At 41.4% G+C, this 19,386-nt stretch overlaps 1 protein-coding gene across 6 annotated transcripts in view; it reads right to left on the bottom strand.

Moving 5' to 3' along the window:
* Positions 1-1,584: 1,584 nt before the first annotated feature.
* LOC135509398 (core-binding factor subunit beta-like) overlaps positions 1,585-19,386 on the bottom strand; it is a 39,173-nt gene continuing 21,371 nt past the window's right edge. Inside the window, exons 4-7 of one of the 6 annotated variants that reach the window (XM_064930032.1) lie at positions 11,269-11,385; positions 10,915-11,010; positions 10,389-10,436; positions 1,585-10,037 (exon numbers count right to left, since the gene is read on the bottom strand). In XM_064930032.1, the coding sequence (XP_064786104.1) occupies positions 10,407-10,436; positions 10,915-11,010; positions 11,269-11,385 (243 nt within the window). In that variant the 3' untranslated portion in view covers positions 1,585-10,037; positions 10,389-10,406. Of the gene's footprint in view, positions 10,437-10,913; positions 11,011-11,268; positions 11,386-19,386 lie in introns of all 6 variants that reach the window. The other 5 variants (XM_064930031.1, XM_064930033.1, XM_064930030.1 and 2 more) reach the window with 5 other exon arrangements.

Here is a 19,386-nt window from a genome sequence, read left to right as displayed (position 1 = left end):
AAATATCAAAGAGACACAAAAGGTAATCTCCAGTTCTGTTTACCAACTCATGTGTTTACACACTTCAGAGTCTTGTGACTGAATGATGCAATACTTGTTCTGAGCACACATAGAACTGGCTAGACCGGAGCACAGTAACTATTCATAGCACCATCAAATAATTTCCTTCCACAAGCCTTCCACAAGCTTCCCACAATAAGTTGGGTGAATTTTGGCCTATTCCTCCTGACAGAGCTGGTGTAACTGAGTCAGGTTTGTAGGCCTGCTTGCTCGCACACGGTTTTTCAGTTCTGCCCACAAATTTTCTATAGGATTGAGGTCAGGGCTTTGTGATGTCCACTCCAATACCTTGACTTTGTTGTCCTTAAGCCATTATGCCACAACTTTGGAAGTATGCTTGGGGTCATTGTCCATTTGGAAGGCCCATTTGCGTCCAAGCTTTAATTTCCTGACTGATGTCTTGAGATGTTGCTTCAATATATCCACATAATTGTCTTTCCTAATGATGCCATCTATTTTGTGAAGTCCCCCAGTCCCCCCTGCAGCAAAGCACCCCCACAACAGGATGCTGTCACCCCTGTGCTTCACGGTTGGGATGGTGTTCTTCGGCTTGCAAGCATCCCCCTTTTCCTTCCAAACGTAACAATGGTCATTATGGCCAAACAGTTCTATTTCATCAGACCAGAGGACATTTTTCCAAAAAGTACGATATTTGTCCCCATGTGCAGTTGCAAACCGTAGTCAGGCTTTTTTATGGCGTGTTGGTAGCAGTGGCTTCTTCCTTGCTGAGTGGCCTTTCAGGTTATGTCGATATTGGACTCGTTTTACTGTGGATATAAATACTTTTGTACCCGTTTCCTCCAGCATCTTCACAAGGTCTTTTGCTGCTGCTCTGGGATTGATTTGCACTTTTCGCACCAAAGTAAGTTCATCTCTAGGAGACAGAACGCATCTCCTTCCTGAGCAGTATAACGGCTGCGTGGTCCCATGGTGTTTATACCTACGTACTATTGTTTATACAGATGAACATGGTACCGTCAGATGTACTTGTGGAGGTCTACAATCTTTTTTTTTAGGTCCTGGCTGATTTCTTTTGATTTTCCCACAATGTCAAGCAAAGAGGCACTGGGTTTGAAGGTAGGCCTTGAAATACATTCACAGGTACATCTCCAATTGACTCAAATTATGTCAATTGGCCTATCAGAAGCTTCCTAAGCCATGACATAATTTCTGGAATTTTCCAAGCTGTTTAAAGGCACAGTTAACTTAGTGTATGTTAACTTCAGACCCACTGGAATTGTGACACAGTAAATTTTAAAGTGAGTTAATCTGTCTGTAAACAATTGTTGGAAAAATTACGTGTGTCATGCACAAAGTAACCGACTTGCCAAAACTATAGTTTGTTAACATGAAATTTGTGGAGTGGTTGAAAATCGAGTTTTAATGACTCCAACCTAAGTGTATGTAAACTTCCGACTTCAACTGCACAATACCAGTCAAAAGTGTGCGCTATAGACAGTTTTAAAGTCATTAATAAATGAGTGTTATTGGTAAGAGTGATTCTTAAAAAGGCAGAAGACCAAGTACAACGATTGTTACAAATTTATTACGAAACATGTTAAATTCAACATTTCATATTTAAGTTTCCCCTTAACAAAACAAGCCATACAAGCTAAACCATAAAACAGAGAGAAAGAAACCTAAACTATTCAGTAAAATGTTAAAAGATAGGCCATTAAACACAGAAATACACAGTTCTTCATTGCGTAACCTGAACAAAACAAAGGTCAACCTGTATCAATAACTTAAAACAAATAATAAAATAAACAATTTATAAAAAATAACTAGGACAGTCTCTGGTGTTATTGCCAGCATTAATGCCAGCATTAAAGTGACGGGAGAAGCTCAGACAGGGGTACCAGCTAGCTGGGGCTCTGGGGAGTAGGCCTACACATGAAGGGAGAGACGAGAGGAGGGCCTGTTCTCCAGGGATTGTAATCAGTTATGTTGGAAATCTAGGCTGGGACACCATCACTAGGTAGGGTATATCATAACTCCAGTGTTTTGGACATTCCTGACCTCATGCACACAGATCACACTATTTACAGATGTAGGATCTTAATTTGATCGCCCTGTTGCAGGATAACTTTCCTGCAATGCACAACATTTAAAACGTGTTGTGTATTTGAGATGTATCTCCACTTTGACATTTCAGATTTTCCCTTAAGAAACATTTAATGTCCATTCATTAAAATCCACATAGTAATTCACATTTCCTGTTGCTGCAGGATTATTTTCCTGCTGTAGCAAACTGGTTCAAATGATGATCCTACATCTGTAACAAACATTTAAATGAAATAAAGATTCACAAAATTGTGAAGTAAAAAATACCCAAGATTTCTATTTGTTTTTGGTTGCAGCTGGAGGTAGGCCAGTTAGTTTCTGAGTGTCCAACATGTTTTGTACACTGACACTTTTATCAGGTAATCTATACACTGGAGTAGATATCAAACAAACCACTTGAAATAGAGTTCCCAGAATATTGTGAAATACTTTACACATTGTTTAAACATCACAAAGGTCGATGGAAGATAACGTAAACATGTTCGTTCCTGTTACCCACATTGGTATGCTACCTTGAGATGACTGACTGTGTAAATCTTTGATACACTAAAGCAACAAGCTAAAGCCTTACACATTGTTTTTATGTGATGTAAATGCAAAAGAGCGGCATCATTAGTGGGATGTGAAACATTATGCAAATATGTGTTATAGAAGTATTTGGGATAAAAACATAAGAACCTAACTCAAGGAAATACAATCCCATGCAGTATGAAATTAGAATTTGCTTCGATAGCAAAATGTGACAACCCACTGCCTCTCCCTCTGTCCACCTAAACCCCATCATTTCTGACCTGCACAACAACATCTTACAACTTGCTGTCTAACGTTTGTCCCTTTACAAAACATAGGCTTCTTCCTCCACCTTTCCTCTTTCTTCAAATGAAAGCAAATTAACTTTGAATAAAATACTGAGCTGATGCATTAGAAATTAATGGAAGAAAACCACAGGTTCATCACTGCTGCTAGACTTGACCATAGAGCTCTCCTTTAATTTCATATGCAGTTTATTCAGCCCCAGACTGACTCTTGGTCTATTTCATCCCAATATTTCATGACTGGTTGAAACAGTGCTGGATTGCAATCAATGGTTTATATAAACCCTGGATTGCTGATTCTATGTATTGGCCATTGCGAGCCTTTGAAGCCACCGGTCAACCATATTGGCACTACCCAGTAGGAGCAGTCCTCCATAGATGTGTTAAAGGAGTCAATGGAATGCAGACGTTCCATATGCCAGATTGGCGCACAGTCAACAAATCTGATCTAACAAAGTGAGTATTCATCAAATCCGTCATTATATACGTATTGTAGCAGGTACTCAATGTGGTTTCTTAAGTCCGATTTGGATATATTTGTCTGTAGAAGTTGACCCTTTTCAGGTTTAGAAGATGTGACTGCTATATGCTAACTCCTGTTCGTATAAGCTGGTGAGCATAGCTAGCATACAGAAATATAGCTAGCATACAGAACTATAGCTAGCATACAGAACTATAGCTAGCATACAGAACTATAGCTAGAATACAGAAATATAGCTAGCATACAGAATTACAGCTAATTTATTTTGAATTTTTTCTTTATTTTACTAGGCAAGTCAGTTAAGAACAAATTCTTATTTTCCATGACAGCCTAGGAACAGTGGGTTAACTGCCTGTTCAGGGGCAGATTTACAGCTATGTACCTTGTCAGCTCTGGGATTTGAACTTGCAACCTTTCAGTTACTAGTCCAAAGCTCTAAACACTAGGCTACCCTGCCGCCCCCGCATACAGAACTATAGCTAGCATACAGAACTATAGCTAGCATACAGAAATCGTTGGTGGTAGTCAAATTCGTTTTTAACTGTAATGCAATTTATTGGTAAAGATGACATGAACATGTGTTGGGGTTGACATCCATAAAAGCGTTATACTGCAATTTTCACCTCAACATAGTGAGAAATACACATATAAACAATAGCCTAAATTTAGGCTCTTTTTCCCCCATGGCCTTTTGCCCCCACACATTTCCATGGCATTTCCATTGTTTTGGTCAAGTTCGATTGACCTCTTTACCGCATCTATAGGAATGAATGATTCTACAGTATTTGGGGGAAAAAAATGTATGGTCAAAATTACATGTATTTGAGTATTTTGTTGTTGTAATGGGGACAGTAACTTTAGTACTCTCTAAAAAAAAGTTTTTAGAGATGATTCATTTTTTAAAAATGTTTAACTCGCATATAATTTAAAAGTATGCGTTAATGTGTCTGTAAGAGAATAAATGTGTCAAAAACAAATGTAGGCATTAATAAATGCATTTCTATACCTTCCTAAATCTTTGACAACGGAGAAGGAGTACCAAGATGGCTGCATGGTGGCTTCAATACAGTGCCCCGTGTTAGCCATTCAGGGTTTACACACATCATTTATTGCAATAGAGAGTCTTCAATCTCTTTAAAGATGTTGCTCTCTCTAATCCCCAGTACAGATAAATTCATATGAATGAACTGTTAAAACTGTATTCCTATAAAGAGGAAGAAACACTGACAACAGCACAATAGTTGATGAAACTCAAAGATATTCAGATTACCTGAAACATACCAAACAAAACTGGAGGGTAAGTTAGTGAGATAATGTTACTGTGTCCTTGCATCATTTTCAGGGAGATAGATCCCAGAGCTGGATCAAAATGTGCGACAAACCTCTGGAATGAAGCCGCAATGGATCAAAAAAAGAGAAAGTTACTGCTTAGACGTTACAAACTCTGATCTGGATGAAACGTGAAATAAAGAGAATAATAAAAAAAAACAATGCAGAGGAGAAAGCCTCTTTACCTCGACTTCCAAAGAGCGAGCTCAGAGACACTGACCTCATTGTGCGCTATGTGCTGCTAGAGTCATGTTCAAAGACTGTTAAAATATGCTGCTAACATGGAGGAGACAGGAAGACAGAAAGCGCTGAGGTTGATAGACCTTCCTCATCCGGCAAATCAACAGTCTCTTTGAAAAAGTAACTTTTCTTGAACACAACTTTACATATTCTACTGATATCCCTTACGATAGCATAAAGACATACAAATACAGTATTTATATATAGAGAAAAGAAATAAAAAAGTAAACATCATGACTTTCACACAAAACATGAATAAAATAATAAAAAATACAATTTCATTAAAATAGTGCTATAATATGATAAATTATAGCTGTTAAGCAATCTTTTATAGTCCTTTATAAATACAAAATATATAGGTGATTGATTGGTAACTATTTGTACTTGAAGGTGCTATCTGGAACATAAAAGGGTTATTTCGGCTGTCCCCATAGGAGAACCCTTTTTTGAACCCTTTCTGGAACTAGATAGAAACCTTTTGGTTCCAGGTAGAACCCTTCCCACAGAGGGTTCTACATGAAATCAAAAATGGTTATTCTACATGGAACCAAAAAAGGCCTATTTCAAAACTATAGTTGCTACATTCATTTTTGGACATTTAAACTACTTGGCCAAAAGTATGTGGACACCCCTTCATATTAGTGGATGTGCACTCTTCATAGACAAACATTGGTAACAGAACGGCCCGTACTGAAGAGCTCAGTGACTTTCAACATGGAACTGTCATAGGATGCCAACTTCCAAACAAGTCAGTTCGTAAAATTTCTAAAGCTGCCTCAGTCAACTGCAAGTGCTGTTATTGTGAAGTGGAAACTTCTAGAAGCAACAACGGCTCAGGCACGAAGTGGTAGGCCACACAAGCTCACAGAACGGGACCAGCGAGTGCTGAATCACACTTCACCATCTGGGAGTCCAAAGGACAAATCTGGGTTTGGTGGATGCCAGGAGAATGCTACCTTCCCCAATGAATAGTGCCAGGAATAATGGTCTGGGGCTGTTTTTCATGGTTCGGGCCCCTTAGTTCCAGTGAAGGGAAATCTTAACACTACAGAGTACAATGACATTCTAGACGATTCTGTGCATCCAACTTTGTGGCAACAGTTTGTGGAAGGCCCTTATCTGTTTCAGCATGACAATGCCCTCGTGCACAAAGCGAGGTCCATATAGAAATGTTTTGTTGAGATCGGTGTAGAAGAACTTGACTGGCCTGCACAGAGCCCTGACCTAAACCCCATCGAACACCTTTGGGATGAATTAGAACGCCGACTGCGAGCCAGGCCTAATCGCCCAATATCAGTGCCCGACCTCACTAATGCTTTTGTGGCTGAGTGGAAACAAAGTCCCCGCAGCAATGTTCCAACATCTAGTGGAAAGCCTTCCCAGAAGAGTGGAGATTGTTATAGCAGCAAAGGGGGGACCAACTCCATATTAATGCCCATGATGTTGGAATGAGATGTTTGATAAGCAGGTGTCCACATACTTTTTGTCATGTAGTGAAAATTAATGATACATACCCATTGATTCTTGAAGAATGTAATTTATAAATGCCTCATAAGCTTAGTTCAACTGTCTTGCCGCATCAGAACCCAAAATATAATCCACTGGTCACAGACCAATTCAAAGTCTTTTCCACGTTGGTTCAACGTAATTGAATTGAATTATGTTGAAACAACATTGATTTAATCAGTGTGTGCCCAGTGGGAAGCTTGTTTTACCCCAATGTTTCTAAACAAAATAAATGTAAACAAAGACTATACAGCCTCAAAACATGGTTAAAACTATAATTTTGATATTATGGATAGTCAGTCCTTGCATCCATAGCTCTGTCTATGAATTTGAGAATGGTTGCATTTTTCTAGCCCCATCCCTCAGCTTTTTACCGAAACAGGGGCAGGGTGAACGCTTTGTTATTGCTTCAACTTCTGATTGTAATTATCAATAGATTAGAATTTAGCGTGAAATACATTTATGCTCAGTGCTCCTCAGGTTGCTACCTGATTTGAAACAAACTTTATGGGAAACAATAAGGAAGATGGAAGATATTTGGAATTATTAGAAATGTAACAATTTAGGAAGAATATGTAATTATTTAAGAACAAATGTGTTCCATTTAATCACCCAGTAATTTCCTATTTATAAAGCATTGTAAAAGAAAGTGCTGCCGAAATAGCTTGCATAGAGGGACAAAAGAAAACATAGGTAGGCAGGTGCTCCATGCATACAGAAGGCAATGTGGGTACTAAACTGAATGTATCAGATAGTGCAAAACCCCCCCGAAGACAAGGATGTTTGGGTCGATCCTCTTACACCACACTTAAAAATGGACACCCACCTCACCCAGTCCCTTCTTAAAATTAAAAAGGGCCCCACCCCCACCCACCCCCAAATCCCTAGCAATGTGGACTTTGGTCTCTCCAGTTAACAGCTTGGTGACAGGGTGTGAGACTGGCCTAGTACGATGGACAGGTCACCATGACCCCACCCCCTGCGTCTCTCTGGCCTCTAGCGAATCTTGTGATCATCAGCGTTGTTGCCCATGTTGGTGCCAGGGCTGGGGTCCTGCTGTCGCCTGGGCTGTTGGCACAGGGAGAGAGAGATGGAGGGGGGGCAGATTTAATATAGCACACAATATCATGAGTGTGTGTGTGTAATGTGTTGAGAATGGCCTTAGATGGGGCAAAAGTGAGTGCAGTATATGTCATACAGTATATTCAGCAGAGGGCACCAGAGAGCTTCCAGCTGAGGCTAAAAATGGATTTTCTTTTTTGGGCCGAATAGCAGACAGTCATTAGTCGTCGGGGAAGTCTTCAACATAACATGCTTTAAAAATAAAAAATGACTCGTCTGCCTGTCACAGATACATATGTTTATGTGTCTGCATCTACATCTCTCCCAACATAGAGATCTGTGAAACAGAAGGACAGACAGGCAGACAGACAGGCAGACAGAGGGAGAAAGCAGACGCTGGTCTCTCAGCTGAAATGGCATGTAGTCGTCATCCAAATGACTCACCATAATAGCTCCTTCTAACCCTGGTTCAGTCTACTACTTTAATCCTAAAAGAGACACTGATGCTCATCCATTTTTCCACTTCAGAATCATAAATGTAAATAGAGTGTCTTCAAAACAATTAATAGCCCTATAGTTAAATATAAATAATTTAAGAAGATTTTTATGAACTTAACAAGATTTTATGAACTGGCCGATCAAAGTTTTACTCAGTAGTTGCAGAGTGATTTTGACAACAACAACACACATATGCATGGACACACACACGAATGCTTCTGCCTTAGTTATCACTCATATTCACCCAGATTACAAACGGAAGGCGTCAGAGCTGTCCTTGAGTCAGTGAGCCAAATACACCAGTTACGGTTTGGTAATGGTTGAAGAAAAAACAATGTCTCAGGCCACACACCATGCAATGTGAACAGGACCAACCTCCAAGACAAGCAGAGTTAAGGAGTAATATAAAGAAACATCAGGAAGTATTCAACTTTTATATGTAATAATATACTGTGTGAAGTGCAGCAACTACTCTACAGACAAAATATGATTATTTTGAGGAGAAGCGTTACAGTAAAGCCTCAGCCCTGAGTGGAGTGTTGTCGTAGTTACAGGGGGAGTGGGGGGGGCTGGAGAGGAGAGGACAAGCACAGTGATCCATCATTGAGCCAGCCGGCAGAGCGCTAGCCTGTACCACAAGTCAATAGAGCTGAGATTAGGCAGGGCAGACAGGGATCCTAATAAAAATCAATACTAATGCTATATTAATACTTTTACTGGCAGCACATCATTCATCCTCTAACTCCACCAGCAGAATGGGGCCTAATGAACACTGGACCATTTCTTCTGCATCCATCTTATCTTCATCAATCATCTAGATGGCCATCACTGTCCTGTCCTGAATCGCTCTCACACGCACATGAACACGCATGCACACACACAGGAAAAACATAAAACCTGGACAATATGCATTATACATATTCATTATACAGTGATCAGAACAAGTACAGGCCACACAGCAGAGGAATTAACCTTATATGCTGTACTTAGACATACATTCTCAAGAGCTGACACTGACATCCCTGCGAGAGAAGAGCTGTGATTTCTGAACTAAATGACAGGTTTCTAAACCCTTAAGAGGCCTCCCAGCTACCACTGATGGCAGACTGTCATTGTGCTGTTGGCCTTGAGTTATAGTGGACTGAGTAGAAGTTCAGACCACAGAAATGCAATGGCTGAATGTACTCAAGGGCCAGGCGCCCATATCACATAAAAACAGGGTCCTGATGTCCAAATGCAAATCTTTATCTACAATAAAACCAACAATAGCATCTATCTCCTTCCCTGAGATGACAGCAGAGAAAGGGGATTCACTAATTAAAGAAATCGCTAAATGCTACAGTCCAATCAGAAAATTCTGGATCACAGCAGTTTATGAGACTACATACTGTAACTTGGATTTTTTTTTTTACCATTTAAATGTAATGAAAATGATTATGGGGTTTCATGTTTCCACCACAGTCAGTCAGTATTTGAGAATGAAACACATGGAAAGTCTTCCGTTAGAATACAGTTTATGTCATACGTTGACGACGTGCACACCTTCCACACACGGTTCTGTTTGACATCTGAGCCTCCAGGCTCGATGTCAGTAGAGAAAATAATTATATGTTATTTTTCTTTGACCAATACATAATATCTTCATAAAGAGCATTGCCTTATAGATTTTCAGAAGAAAGGAGACAATTCTTCCTGAGGGAGCTGGAAGGTATGTTTCGGAGGTAAGAAATACTAGATGTGAACATGAAAGCCCTGTTTCAGATCTCCCTCCCTCGCTCTCCCTCATCATGTGCTGCCAAGCTGTGGCAGATATGTCCCAGCAGGCCTTGCAGCGTACTCCTCCGGCAGCAGGGTGTGGGTGGGTGGTGTGTGTGTGGAGGTCTGTTCTCCATTAGGCACTGGGGGAAAGTGTGTGTGGGGGGTCTGTCTTCCAGTCTTCCAGCTTATACCCTGGTAGGATGTCCTGACCTGCACACGTCCCACTATCATAAAATGCATAAAAAAATCCATAAAGCATATTCATATGACTGACCCTGAGACAGTTTATGGGGTTGAGAGGGAAGGAACCCACATTATCACTAAGCATTCATTACACAGTGTGTTAACTCAACAGATACAGTTCATATGTAACTTTATTTCTCTCTTTCTGTCATTCACTCATTCTCTCTCTCTGCACATGCAGGCACTAAAACAGGCAGACTCAGATACTTCAAATTGTTCACATACATGCACATGCTCTCGTGTTGATTCACAAACACACTCACACAGACACCACACACACACACAGGGTTTAGTGCATGACAGAGGGACATTGAAAAGCAAAGAAGACAGACCCTGGTCCTTGAATGCCATCAGTCCCAGATTTTTGATGCCACAGGGTCCTAAAAAAACACAATTTGGTTTTCATCTTAGAGGGGTTGCATTTAGGGTCTGTGTGTTCTAATCATGAATAAACTCTTCATGCACTAAACCTACATACCATAAAAATGCTTCAAGATGAAATACAAACACACACACACACACGCGCACACACACACACGCGCACACACACACACACGCACGCACACACACACACACACACACACACACACACACACACACACACACACACACACACACACACACACACACACACACACACACACAACTTCTCAGACTGAGTTATTGATTGTGTTAATGGTAAATATAAAAAACTAAATGGGTTATTCACACAATAAGAGTTTGCATGGTAACAAACACACAGGGGACACAACCAATTATCATATTCCAACAATACTTCTTAGCGTTAGCATTAATCATGTGACTAGGGGGGACATCACCACCCCATCCAGGCCTGTCAGTCAGTCCAGCCCATCTCACCTCCAGGTCCTCTCGGTGTGAGCGGTCTCTGTCCTCAAAGTCCCGGGTCCTCCTACGCGACTCCTCAAAGGATGCTAGCGCCAGGGCATCCTCATGCTGAACGCACACAGAGTGGGAGAGACACAGAGACACACAGTTTGTTTGGACTGGTGAGTGGGTGTTTTATTTGTATATGGATAGGGGTAGGGGCGCAACCTGCTTAGTTGAGTTTAAGTTAAGTCATTCAAAAGTAGTTTGTCTCGAGGTGTATGTCAATGTGGGTATATACTGTAGCCAATTGTTCTATCTAGTTGTGTATTTTGTGTTGGTGTGGTTGGAGACCAGGGGGTGTAATGTAATGGTATGATACAGTACCTGTGCTCTCTCCTCATCGAACTCCAGACAGCCCATCCCATCCAAGCGCTGCAGGTCTATGCAGCCCTTCCAGGTCACACACACTCCATTCAGGATCATAGGGGCCTTCAGGTACACCTGCAGACAGACCACACAGACACAACAATGCTCTGGCTCAAACATCGAGGAAAACATACACTTCCGAATGAATGCACAGACCTTGATACATTACTCAACCACAGTCATTGTGGCTCACTTTCAACCACTCAGATAAAATAGTAAGGTTTTCTCAAATACAGGGTCACCCAGTTCATTATCAGATGTCTGTCTTCTTCCACTCCATCTAAGGCCCAGTGGAGAGGTTAGAGGGATGCGGATTGGAAGGCGAAATAGGACAGTGGTTTCCCCCCCCCCCCCCCCACCCACATACATACACTAACATTTTCACTTTCTCTCTTTTCCCGTCTCACCTCAAGCCCAGCCAAGGCACAGAGTAGCACACAGAGGTTTGCTTCCTGCCATGTTGCTGTTTATTTATAAAGGCTGCTGTAGGATGGAGAAATAAAAAACCAAGGCTCTCCTATGACAGATCAGAACATCCTGACTTCATTTATACAAATTAGTGCGTGCTTATACATTAATACATGAATTAAGTATGTGAATATCCATAATAGGAGGAAGAGAGAGAGAGAGAGATAGAGGGAGGGAGAGAGACGTAGAGAGGGAAAAGGAGAGGGAGAGAGAGAAAGTGACAGAGAGGGAGACAGAGAAATAGGGAGAGAGAGGGATTTGGGAGAGGGGGTGTATATGTATAGGACTCCTTACCAGAGAGTGGGAAAGAGAAACACAGTTTTTACCAACAAGGAATTTGGCAGGAGAAGTCCCAACCCCCTTCATTTTCAATGAGGGCATGCAGAGAAATGTGCAAGGGATTGTGGTAAGGTGAACGGCGAGATCCCTGCTAGCGGAGTGGTAGAAAAAGTTGAGCTCTGCTCTACTTTATGCAAATTGCAAGCGGAGCGAAGCGTTGTCAAGATGAGGTGCCACTTCTGGTCAAAACCCACTGTTAGGGGGTTAAGTACATGACTGTCTGTTTGGCTAAGGGCCATAGAAATATCACATCCCTGAGACTCTGGAATTCAGTCCCAGACAAAAGCGTGCAGTCTGTCAGTCTGTGGGGTGATGTTTATTTCTGTAGCTGGGAGTATAGGGCAGGAGGAAGAGAGGAGAGCTGGCTTTGGCTATAAACACGTATAACCTCTTTCAGACATACTCACACACACGCAAACCTAATCACTCTGAAACACAAACACCAATCCTAGCCATATACACAAACCACTTATTTATTTCACAGGATAGCCAAGTTCACAGTGTCAGGAGAGTCTAGCACCTAGAACCATAGCTTCTGTCCTCTCCGCTTCTATTCTTCCAACTCTTTGTCATCACACGACTCCCACATCAATCCTGACTCTCCATCCAAACGATAATTCTTCCTCGCTGGCAACTTACTCTCTTCCTTCATCACCATCTTCTCCATCTGTACTCCCTCCTCTCTCTATCAGGTCCACACCTCACACATCAGGCTCTTTACTGGGGTTCCTTTAGGGCTGGGCGATGTGGCTAAAATATTATATCATGGTATTTTTCACATTTTTGATGGTATGATGGTATTTTATGTGTTTTTTTTATAATAAAAGTTCTAAATTTGCTTTAAGAGTAGTGTGTGACCTTAGGGTGGCAAAACATATTCTAAGTGATTTCAATGGGTCCTTCTCCATTCTGATTGTTTTATACTCTTCAATTCAACTTCAACCTAAAATTATTTCCTGCATTTCCATCAATTTCTGCATTTCCTGCACTCATATGAGATCATTTCCACACTGCCACGATATGGGCAAAAATACTAGGCCTTATTTTTAACCAAATGTTGCAATTGCGATTTAGATCAAAACCCTTGGGTGAACTTTTGAAATCATGGAAATATAATGTTTATTATAATTATATAGTTAGAAAATATATAATAGTGGGCACTTTGAATACAGTGTTGTTTGACATGACAACAAATGAAGATGCCATCGATGAGTTATTGTGACAGGGTAGGAACCAAATTAATGTGTAGTGTTTCCTAGGAGACGCTATAATCTTTGACAACATTACATCTTTATTCAAATAGCCAACATATTCATGCTTTGTCTATTCCTCTTTGATTTAGGAGATACTGCTGCACAAACAACATGCTGATTTAAGCCTACGTTTACTCTGACTCAGTACTTGTATTAGCTAGTGATTAGCATTAGTGGCTAACACGATGTAGCTTAACTTGCTAAGAAAATACAAACTAGCTGTTTGCAGATGTAAGAAACACAAACTAATATTGTAATTATAGAACGCTTGTGGATTTCTATTGATCAAAGTGACAACTGCATCATTGTCATCAACATTCTTGCATGTGCTGCATTAACCATGCAGACTGTAGGAAAGTGTCTCGTGGTCAAGCAACAACAAATGCGCTCCTTGAGTGACAGGGGGTGGGGCTAGGTCTGTGTGGAAAGCGGCGTGGAGAGAGAGGAGAGAGGGATGATTCAAGTAGCGGAGTAAACTATAAAATTGGACGTTACACACGGCGTATTACATTTAACAAACACAACATTAAAATACCGTTATAGAAGGTAAAGTAAAAACCCAAACCGGTCTGTGCATAAATACCGGTATATAGTAAAATACGGGTATACCGCCCAGCCCTAGGTTCCATTACAAAAAGTGTTCACATTTTCCACTGAACACAAGGGATATAGAGAAAACTAAGCCCATTCCAACCTTCTCTGAAAGCAATGTATCCATTGACACAGGGTGGTACTTTAATTTGTCAGAGGCAAAGTTAAATCTTTAACTATCAACTGAATAGATCAAGTTGCAACTAATACACACTACACTACTCTACACTTCAACACAGTGTTTGACAAAGACACATAGGCTACAAGTATAACAAATAATGCATGAACAAGAATGAATGTGAAAACTGCACCACAGCACATGCACATGGTTATGCGTGATATAACATTTCCAAGGACTTAAATATGCACCATAAGTGGTTCTGAGAATCCATATACCATGGGGCAGTGAGTTTAAAATAAACAGAAGATGAATGTCTGCATACATACAGTATATTTTTATCATTTTGGACCTCTCCACCTTTTTTGCCCTCCACCGGCCAACTTAAACAGAGCTTCCCCCAACCAATACAGTCCTTTTAGCCATCAATAACACATTTAAACAGTTTGTCTCAGGTCCTTCCAGAAGGAAAATTCATGACTCTATCAGGCTAAACATACAGTTTATATTGGGGGGACGCCAACAATGCAGACATACGAGAAAAGCAGCTCCACTCACCCCCAGGTTATTTTGAGGCGGTAATACAGTATATACTATGTACAGTGCATTCGGAAAGTATTCAGACCGCTTCACTTTTTCCACATTTTATTACATTACAGACTTATTCTAAAATGGATTAAATAAATAAAAACTACACAAAATACCCCATAATGACAAAGAGAAAACAGGTTTTTAGAATATTTTGCACATTTATTACAAATAAAAATCAGATACCTTATTTATATCAATACCTTATTTACATAAGTATTCAGACCCTTTGCTATAAGACTCGAAATTGAGCTCAGGTGCATCCTGTTTCCATTGGTCATCCTTGAGATGTTTCTACAACTTGCTTGGAGTCCATTTGTGGTAAATTCAATTGATTGGACATGATTTGGAAAGGCACACACCTGTCCATATAAGGTCCCACAGTTGACAGTGCATGTCAGAGCAAAAACCAAGCCATGAAGTTGAAGGAATTATCCATGGAGATCCGAGACAGGAGTGTGTCGGGGCACAGATCTGGGGAAGGGTACCAAAAAATATCTTCAGCATTGAAGGTCCCCAAGAACACGGTGGCCTTCATCATTCTTAAATGGAAGAAGTTTGGAATCACCAAGACTTTTCCAAGAGCTGGCCACCCGGCCAAACTGAGCAATCGGGGGAGAAGGGCTTTGGTCAGGGACGTGACCAAGAACCTGATGGTCACTCTGAGAGAGCTCCAGAGTGCCAGACGGAATCCATTTCTCAGTGAAAGGCACATGACAGCATGCTTGAAGTTTGCCAAAAGGCATCTACAGGACTCTGACCATGAAAAACAAAGTTCTCTGGTCTGTTGAAACCAAGATTGAACTCTTTGTCTTGAATGCCAAGCGTCACTTCTGGAGGAAACCTGGCACCATCCCTACGGTGAAGCATGGTGGTGGCAGCATCATGCTGTGGGGATATGTTTCAGCGGCAGGGACTGGTAGACGAGACAGGATTGAGGGAAAGATGAATGGAGCAAAGTACAGATAGATCCTTGATGAAAACCTGCTCCAGAGCGCTCAGGACCTCAGACTGGGGCAAAGGTTTTCCTTCCATCAGGACAATGACACTAAGCACACAGCCAAGACAATGCAGGAGTGGCTTTGGGACAAGTCTCTGAATGTTCTTGAGTGGCCCAGCCTGAGCCCAGACTTGAACCCGTTTGGACATCTCTGGAGAGACCTGAAAATACCTGTGCAGCGACACTCCCCATCCAACCTGACAGAGCTTGAGAGGATCTGCAGAGAAGAATGTGAGAAACTCCCCAAATACAGGTGTGCCAAGCTTGTAGCGTCATACCCAAAAAGACTCAAGGCTGTAATTGCTGCCAAAGGTACTTCAACAAAGTACTGAGTAAAGGGTCTGAATACTTATGTAAATGTGATATTTCTGTTTTTTAGTTTACAAATTTACGAAATAATCTAAAAACCTGTTTTTGCTTTGTCATTATGGGGTATTGTGTGTAGATTGATGAGTGACAAAATGATTTAATTCATTTTAGAATAAGGCTGTAACGTAACAAAATGTTTTTAAAAAGTCAAGGGGTCTAAATACTTTCCGAATGCACTGTGTACATACAGACATACACTATATGGCCAAAAGTATGTGGACAGGTGTATAAAAACGAGCACACAGTCATGCAATTTCCAAAGTTAAACATTGTCAGTGGCCCGTACTGAAGAGCTCAGTGACTTTCAGCATGGCACCGGTAAGTCAGTTTGTCAAATTTTTGCCCTGATAGAGCTACCCTGGTCAACTGTTATTGTGAAGTGGAAACATCTAGGACCAAGAGGTAGGCCACACATGCTCACAGAACGGGACTGCCGAGTGCTGAAAAACTGTGTGTCCTCTGTTGCAACACTCATTGCCAAGTTCCAAACTGCCTCTGGAAGCAACGTCAGCACAATAACTGTTTGTTGGGAGCTTTATGAAATTAGTTTCCGTGGCTGAGCAGCCACACACAAGCCTAAGATCACCATGCGCAATGCAAAGCATCGGCTGGAGTGGTGTAAAGCTCACCACAATTGGAGCAGTGGAAACGAGTTCTCTGGAGTGATAAATCACGCTACCTGCCCCAATGCATAGTGGCAACTTGTGCCCACTGTAAAGTTTGGTGGAGGAGGAATAATGGTCTGGGGCTGTTTTTCATAGTTCGAGCTAGGCCCTTTTTTTCCAGTAAAGGGATCTTAACACTACAGCATACAATGACATTCTAGACGATTTTGTGTTTGGGGAATGCCCTTTCCTGTTTCAGCATGACAATGCTCCCGTTTACATACAGCATATTATCAGTGATTTGATGTGTGTGAACTGATCTCTGATTTACTGCTTCACATTAACCGTATTGGGCTTGAGTGGAGCCAGACCATGTAGTTTAGAGAGAGAGGGGAAAGTGATAGGGAGGAGGACAGATTGAGTGAAGTTGAGCGGAGGTGGTGTTGGAGTAATTTATGGCCTGTTGAGTGGTCACTGGTGTCCCGGAGAGAGAATTTGCACAGAGTGACACACAGGGAGGAGGGAGGCTGGAGGTAACATAGTGGTTTATCGGTTGGGTAAGGCTAGATAGTTAACCTACCTAGTTAATCTACTTTATCATAGACATAATGTCCATAGACAGTGTCACACCCTGATCTGTTTCACCTGTCCTTGTGATTGTCTCCACCCCCTCCAGGTGTTGCTTATTTTCCCCAGTGTATTTATCCCTGTGTTTCCTGTCTCTCTGTGCCAGTTCATCTTGTATGTCCAAGCCTACCAACGGTTTTTCCCGTTTTCTAGTCCTCCCGGTTTTGACCCTTGCCTGTTCTGGACTCTGTACCCGCCTGCCTGACCATTCTACCTGCCCTGACCTTGAGCCTGCCTGCCACTCTGTACCTCCTGGACTCTGATCTGGTTATGACCTTTTGCCTGTCCACGACCATTCTCTAGCCTATTCCCTCTGGATTTATTAAACATCTTAAACTCCAACCATCTGCCTCCTGTGTCTGCATTTGGGTCTTGCATAGATAGTGTCATGATACAGACGGGGGAATGTGGAGAAATGGAAAAGAGAAAGAAAAATACAATACAATAATTTTTACTGTAAAATAGAGACAGATAGAGATGTGTGGTGCAACAAGTTTGGAGGGAGGTGGAGGCTGCCTGCTCAGAGGGAGGCAGTAGATGCCTGCAGGGTGGAACTGGTTTAGGGGATAACACACAGAGGATCAGTGTGTTTGTGAAGACGGGTGGGGGAGTGTGTGTGTGTGTGTGTGTGTGTGTGTGTGTGTGTGTGTGTGTGTGTGTGTGTGTGTGTGTGTGTGTGTGTGTGTGTGTGTGTGTGTGTGTGTGTGTGTGTGTGTGTGTGTGTGTGTGTGTGTGCTTTGGCAATGTTGACATATGTTTCTCATGCAGATAAAGCCCCTTGAATTTAATTGAATTGAGAGAGAGAGAGAGACAGAGAGAGCGACAGAGAGAGAGACCGAGAGGGAGAGGAAGAGAGAGAGACAGACAGAGACAGAGAGAGAGATGGGGTGGGGGTTAATACTGGGATTCAATTCATTGGAAGCTGTTGATTCCTAAAGCCAAAACAATCCTGATCTTCCCCTTGAGACATTATTTGCTCATAAATGCCCAGAGCTACCGGACATCCATTCAGATACACTCTTGTCCAACTCAGTCTTTGAAAAATGCTTTAAATAAGTGCAGGTAAGTGAATACAATGCTTTGAATAAGCATTCCATATATTCTTCAACAGCGCAGCTCAAATATGCCTTTTACCTTGGCTCTGGTTGTTATGTACAGTATGTGTTTATATTCAAGACTACCCAGACTCTGTGATAATAAAGTATGTGTTATGTACAGTATGTGTTTATAGTCAAGACTACCCAGACTCTGTGATAATAGAGTATGTGTTATGTACAGTATGAGTTTATAGTCAAGACTACCCAGACTCTGTGATAATAAAGTATGTGTTATGTACAGTATGTGTTTATAGTCAAGACTACCCAGACTCTGAGATAATAAAGTATGTGTTATGTACTGTATGTGTTTATAGTCAAGACTACCCAGACTGAGATAATAAAGTATGTGTTATGTACTGTATGTGTTTATAGTCAAGACTACCCAGACTCTGAGATAATAAAGTATGTGTTATGTACTGTATGTGTTTATAGTCAAGACTACCCAGACTCTGAGATAATAAAGTATGTGTTATGTACTGTATGTGTTTATAGTCAAGACTACCCAGACTGAGATAATAAAGTATGTGTTATGTACGGTATGTGTTTATAGTGAAGACTACCCAGACTCTATGATAATAAAGCTACACAAGACCACTACAAATAAGAAGCACAAATGAATGTGCTCATGAACAAACAACATGGGCACATTCTCTGCAAACAAAGCCCTATACGATTAACAAGCTCAAACACACAGAAAACAAGGCAAAGCTGAGACAGTGAGGCCTGAACATGTCTGTCTCTAGTGCTTGAATGTATACACTGAGAGGTGCTGAGAGACATGCAGACTTAATGAGATACAGTACATTGACTCACACTTTAGGTAGTATGTCTGAGAGGAGAGGGAGGTGTGGACTAGCCAAAACACGGCCAGAGTAGTCATAATGGAGCCTTCAGACCAGAGAATGTAGTAACACACTTTCACACGGCATGTGTCTGTTAAGGCTATACTGTGTAAGTCCCTCCCCAATCAACCGCTCCCAAAGTATAGAGAGCAGGAAGTAGAAGACAGACGTGTCACCCT

Source organism: Oncorhynchus masou, chromosome 22 (assembly GCF_036934945.1).
Source record: "Oncorhynchus masou masou isolate Uvic2021 chromosome 22, UVic_Omas_1.1, whole genome shotgun sequence".
NCBI lineage: Eukaryota > Metazoa > Chordata > Actinopteri > Salmoniformes > Salmonidae > Oncorhynchus > Oncorhynchus masou.
This window is presented reverse-complemented; position numbering and strand designations above follow the sequence as displayed.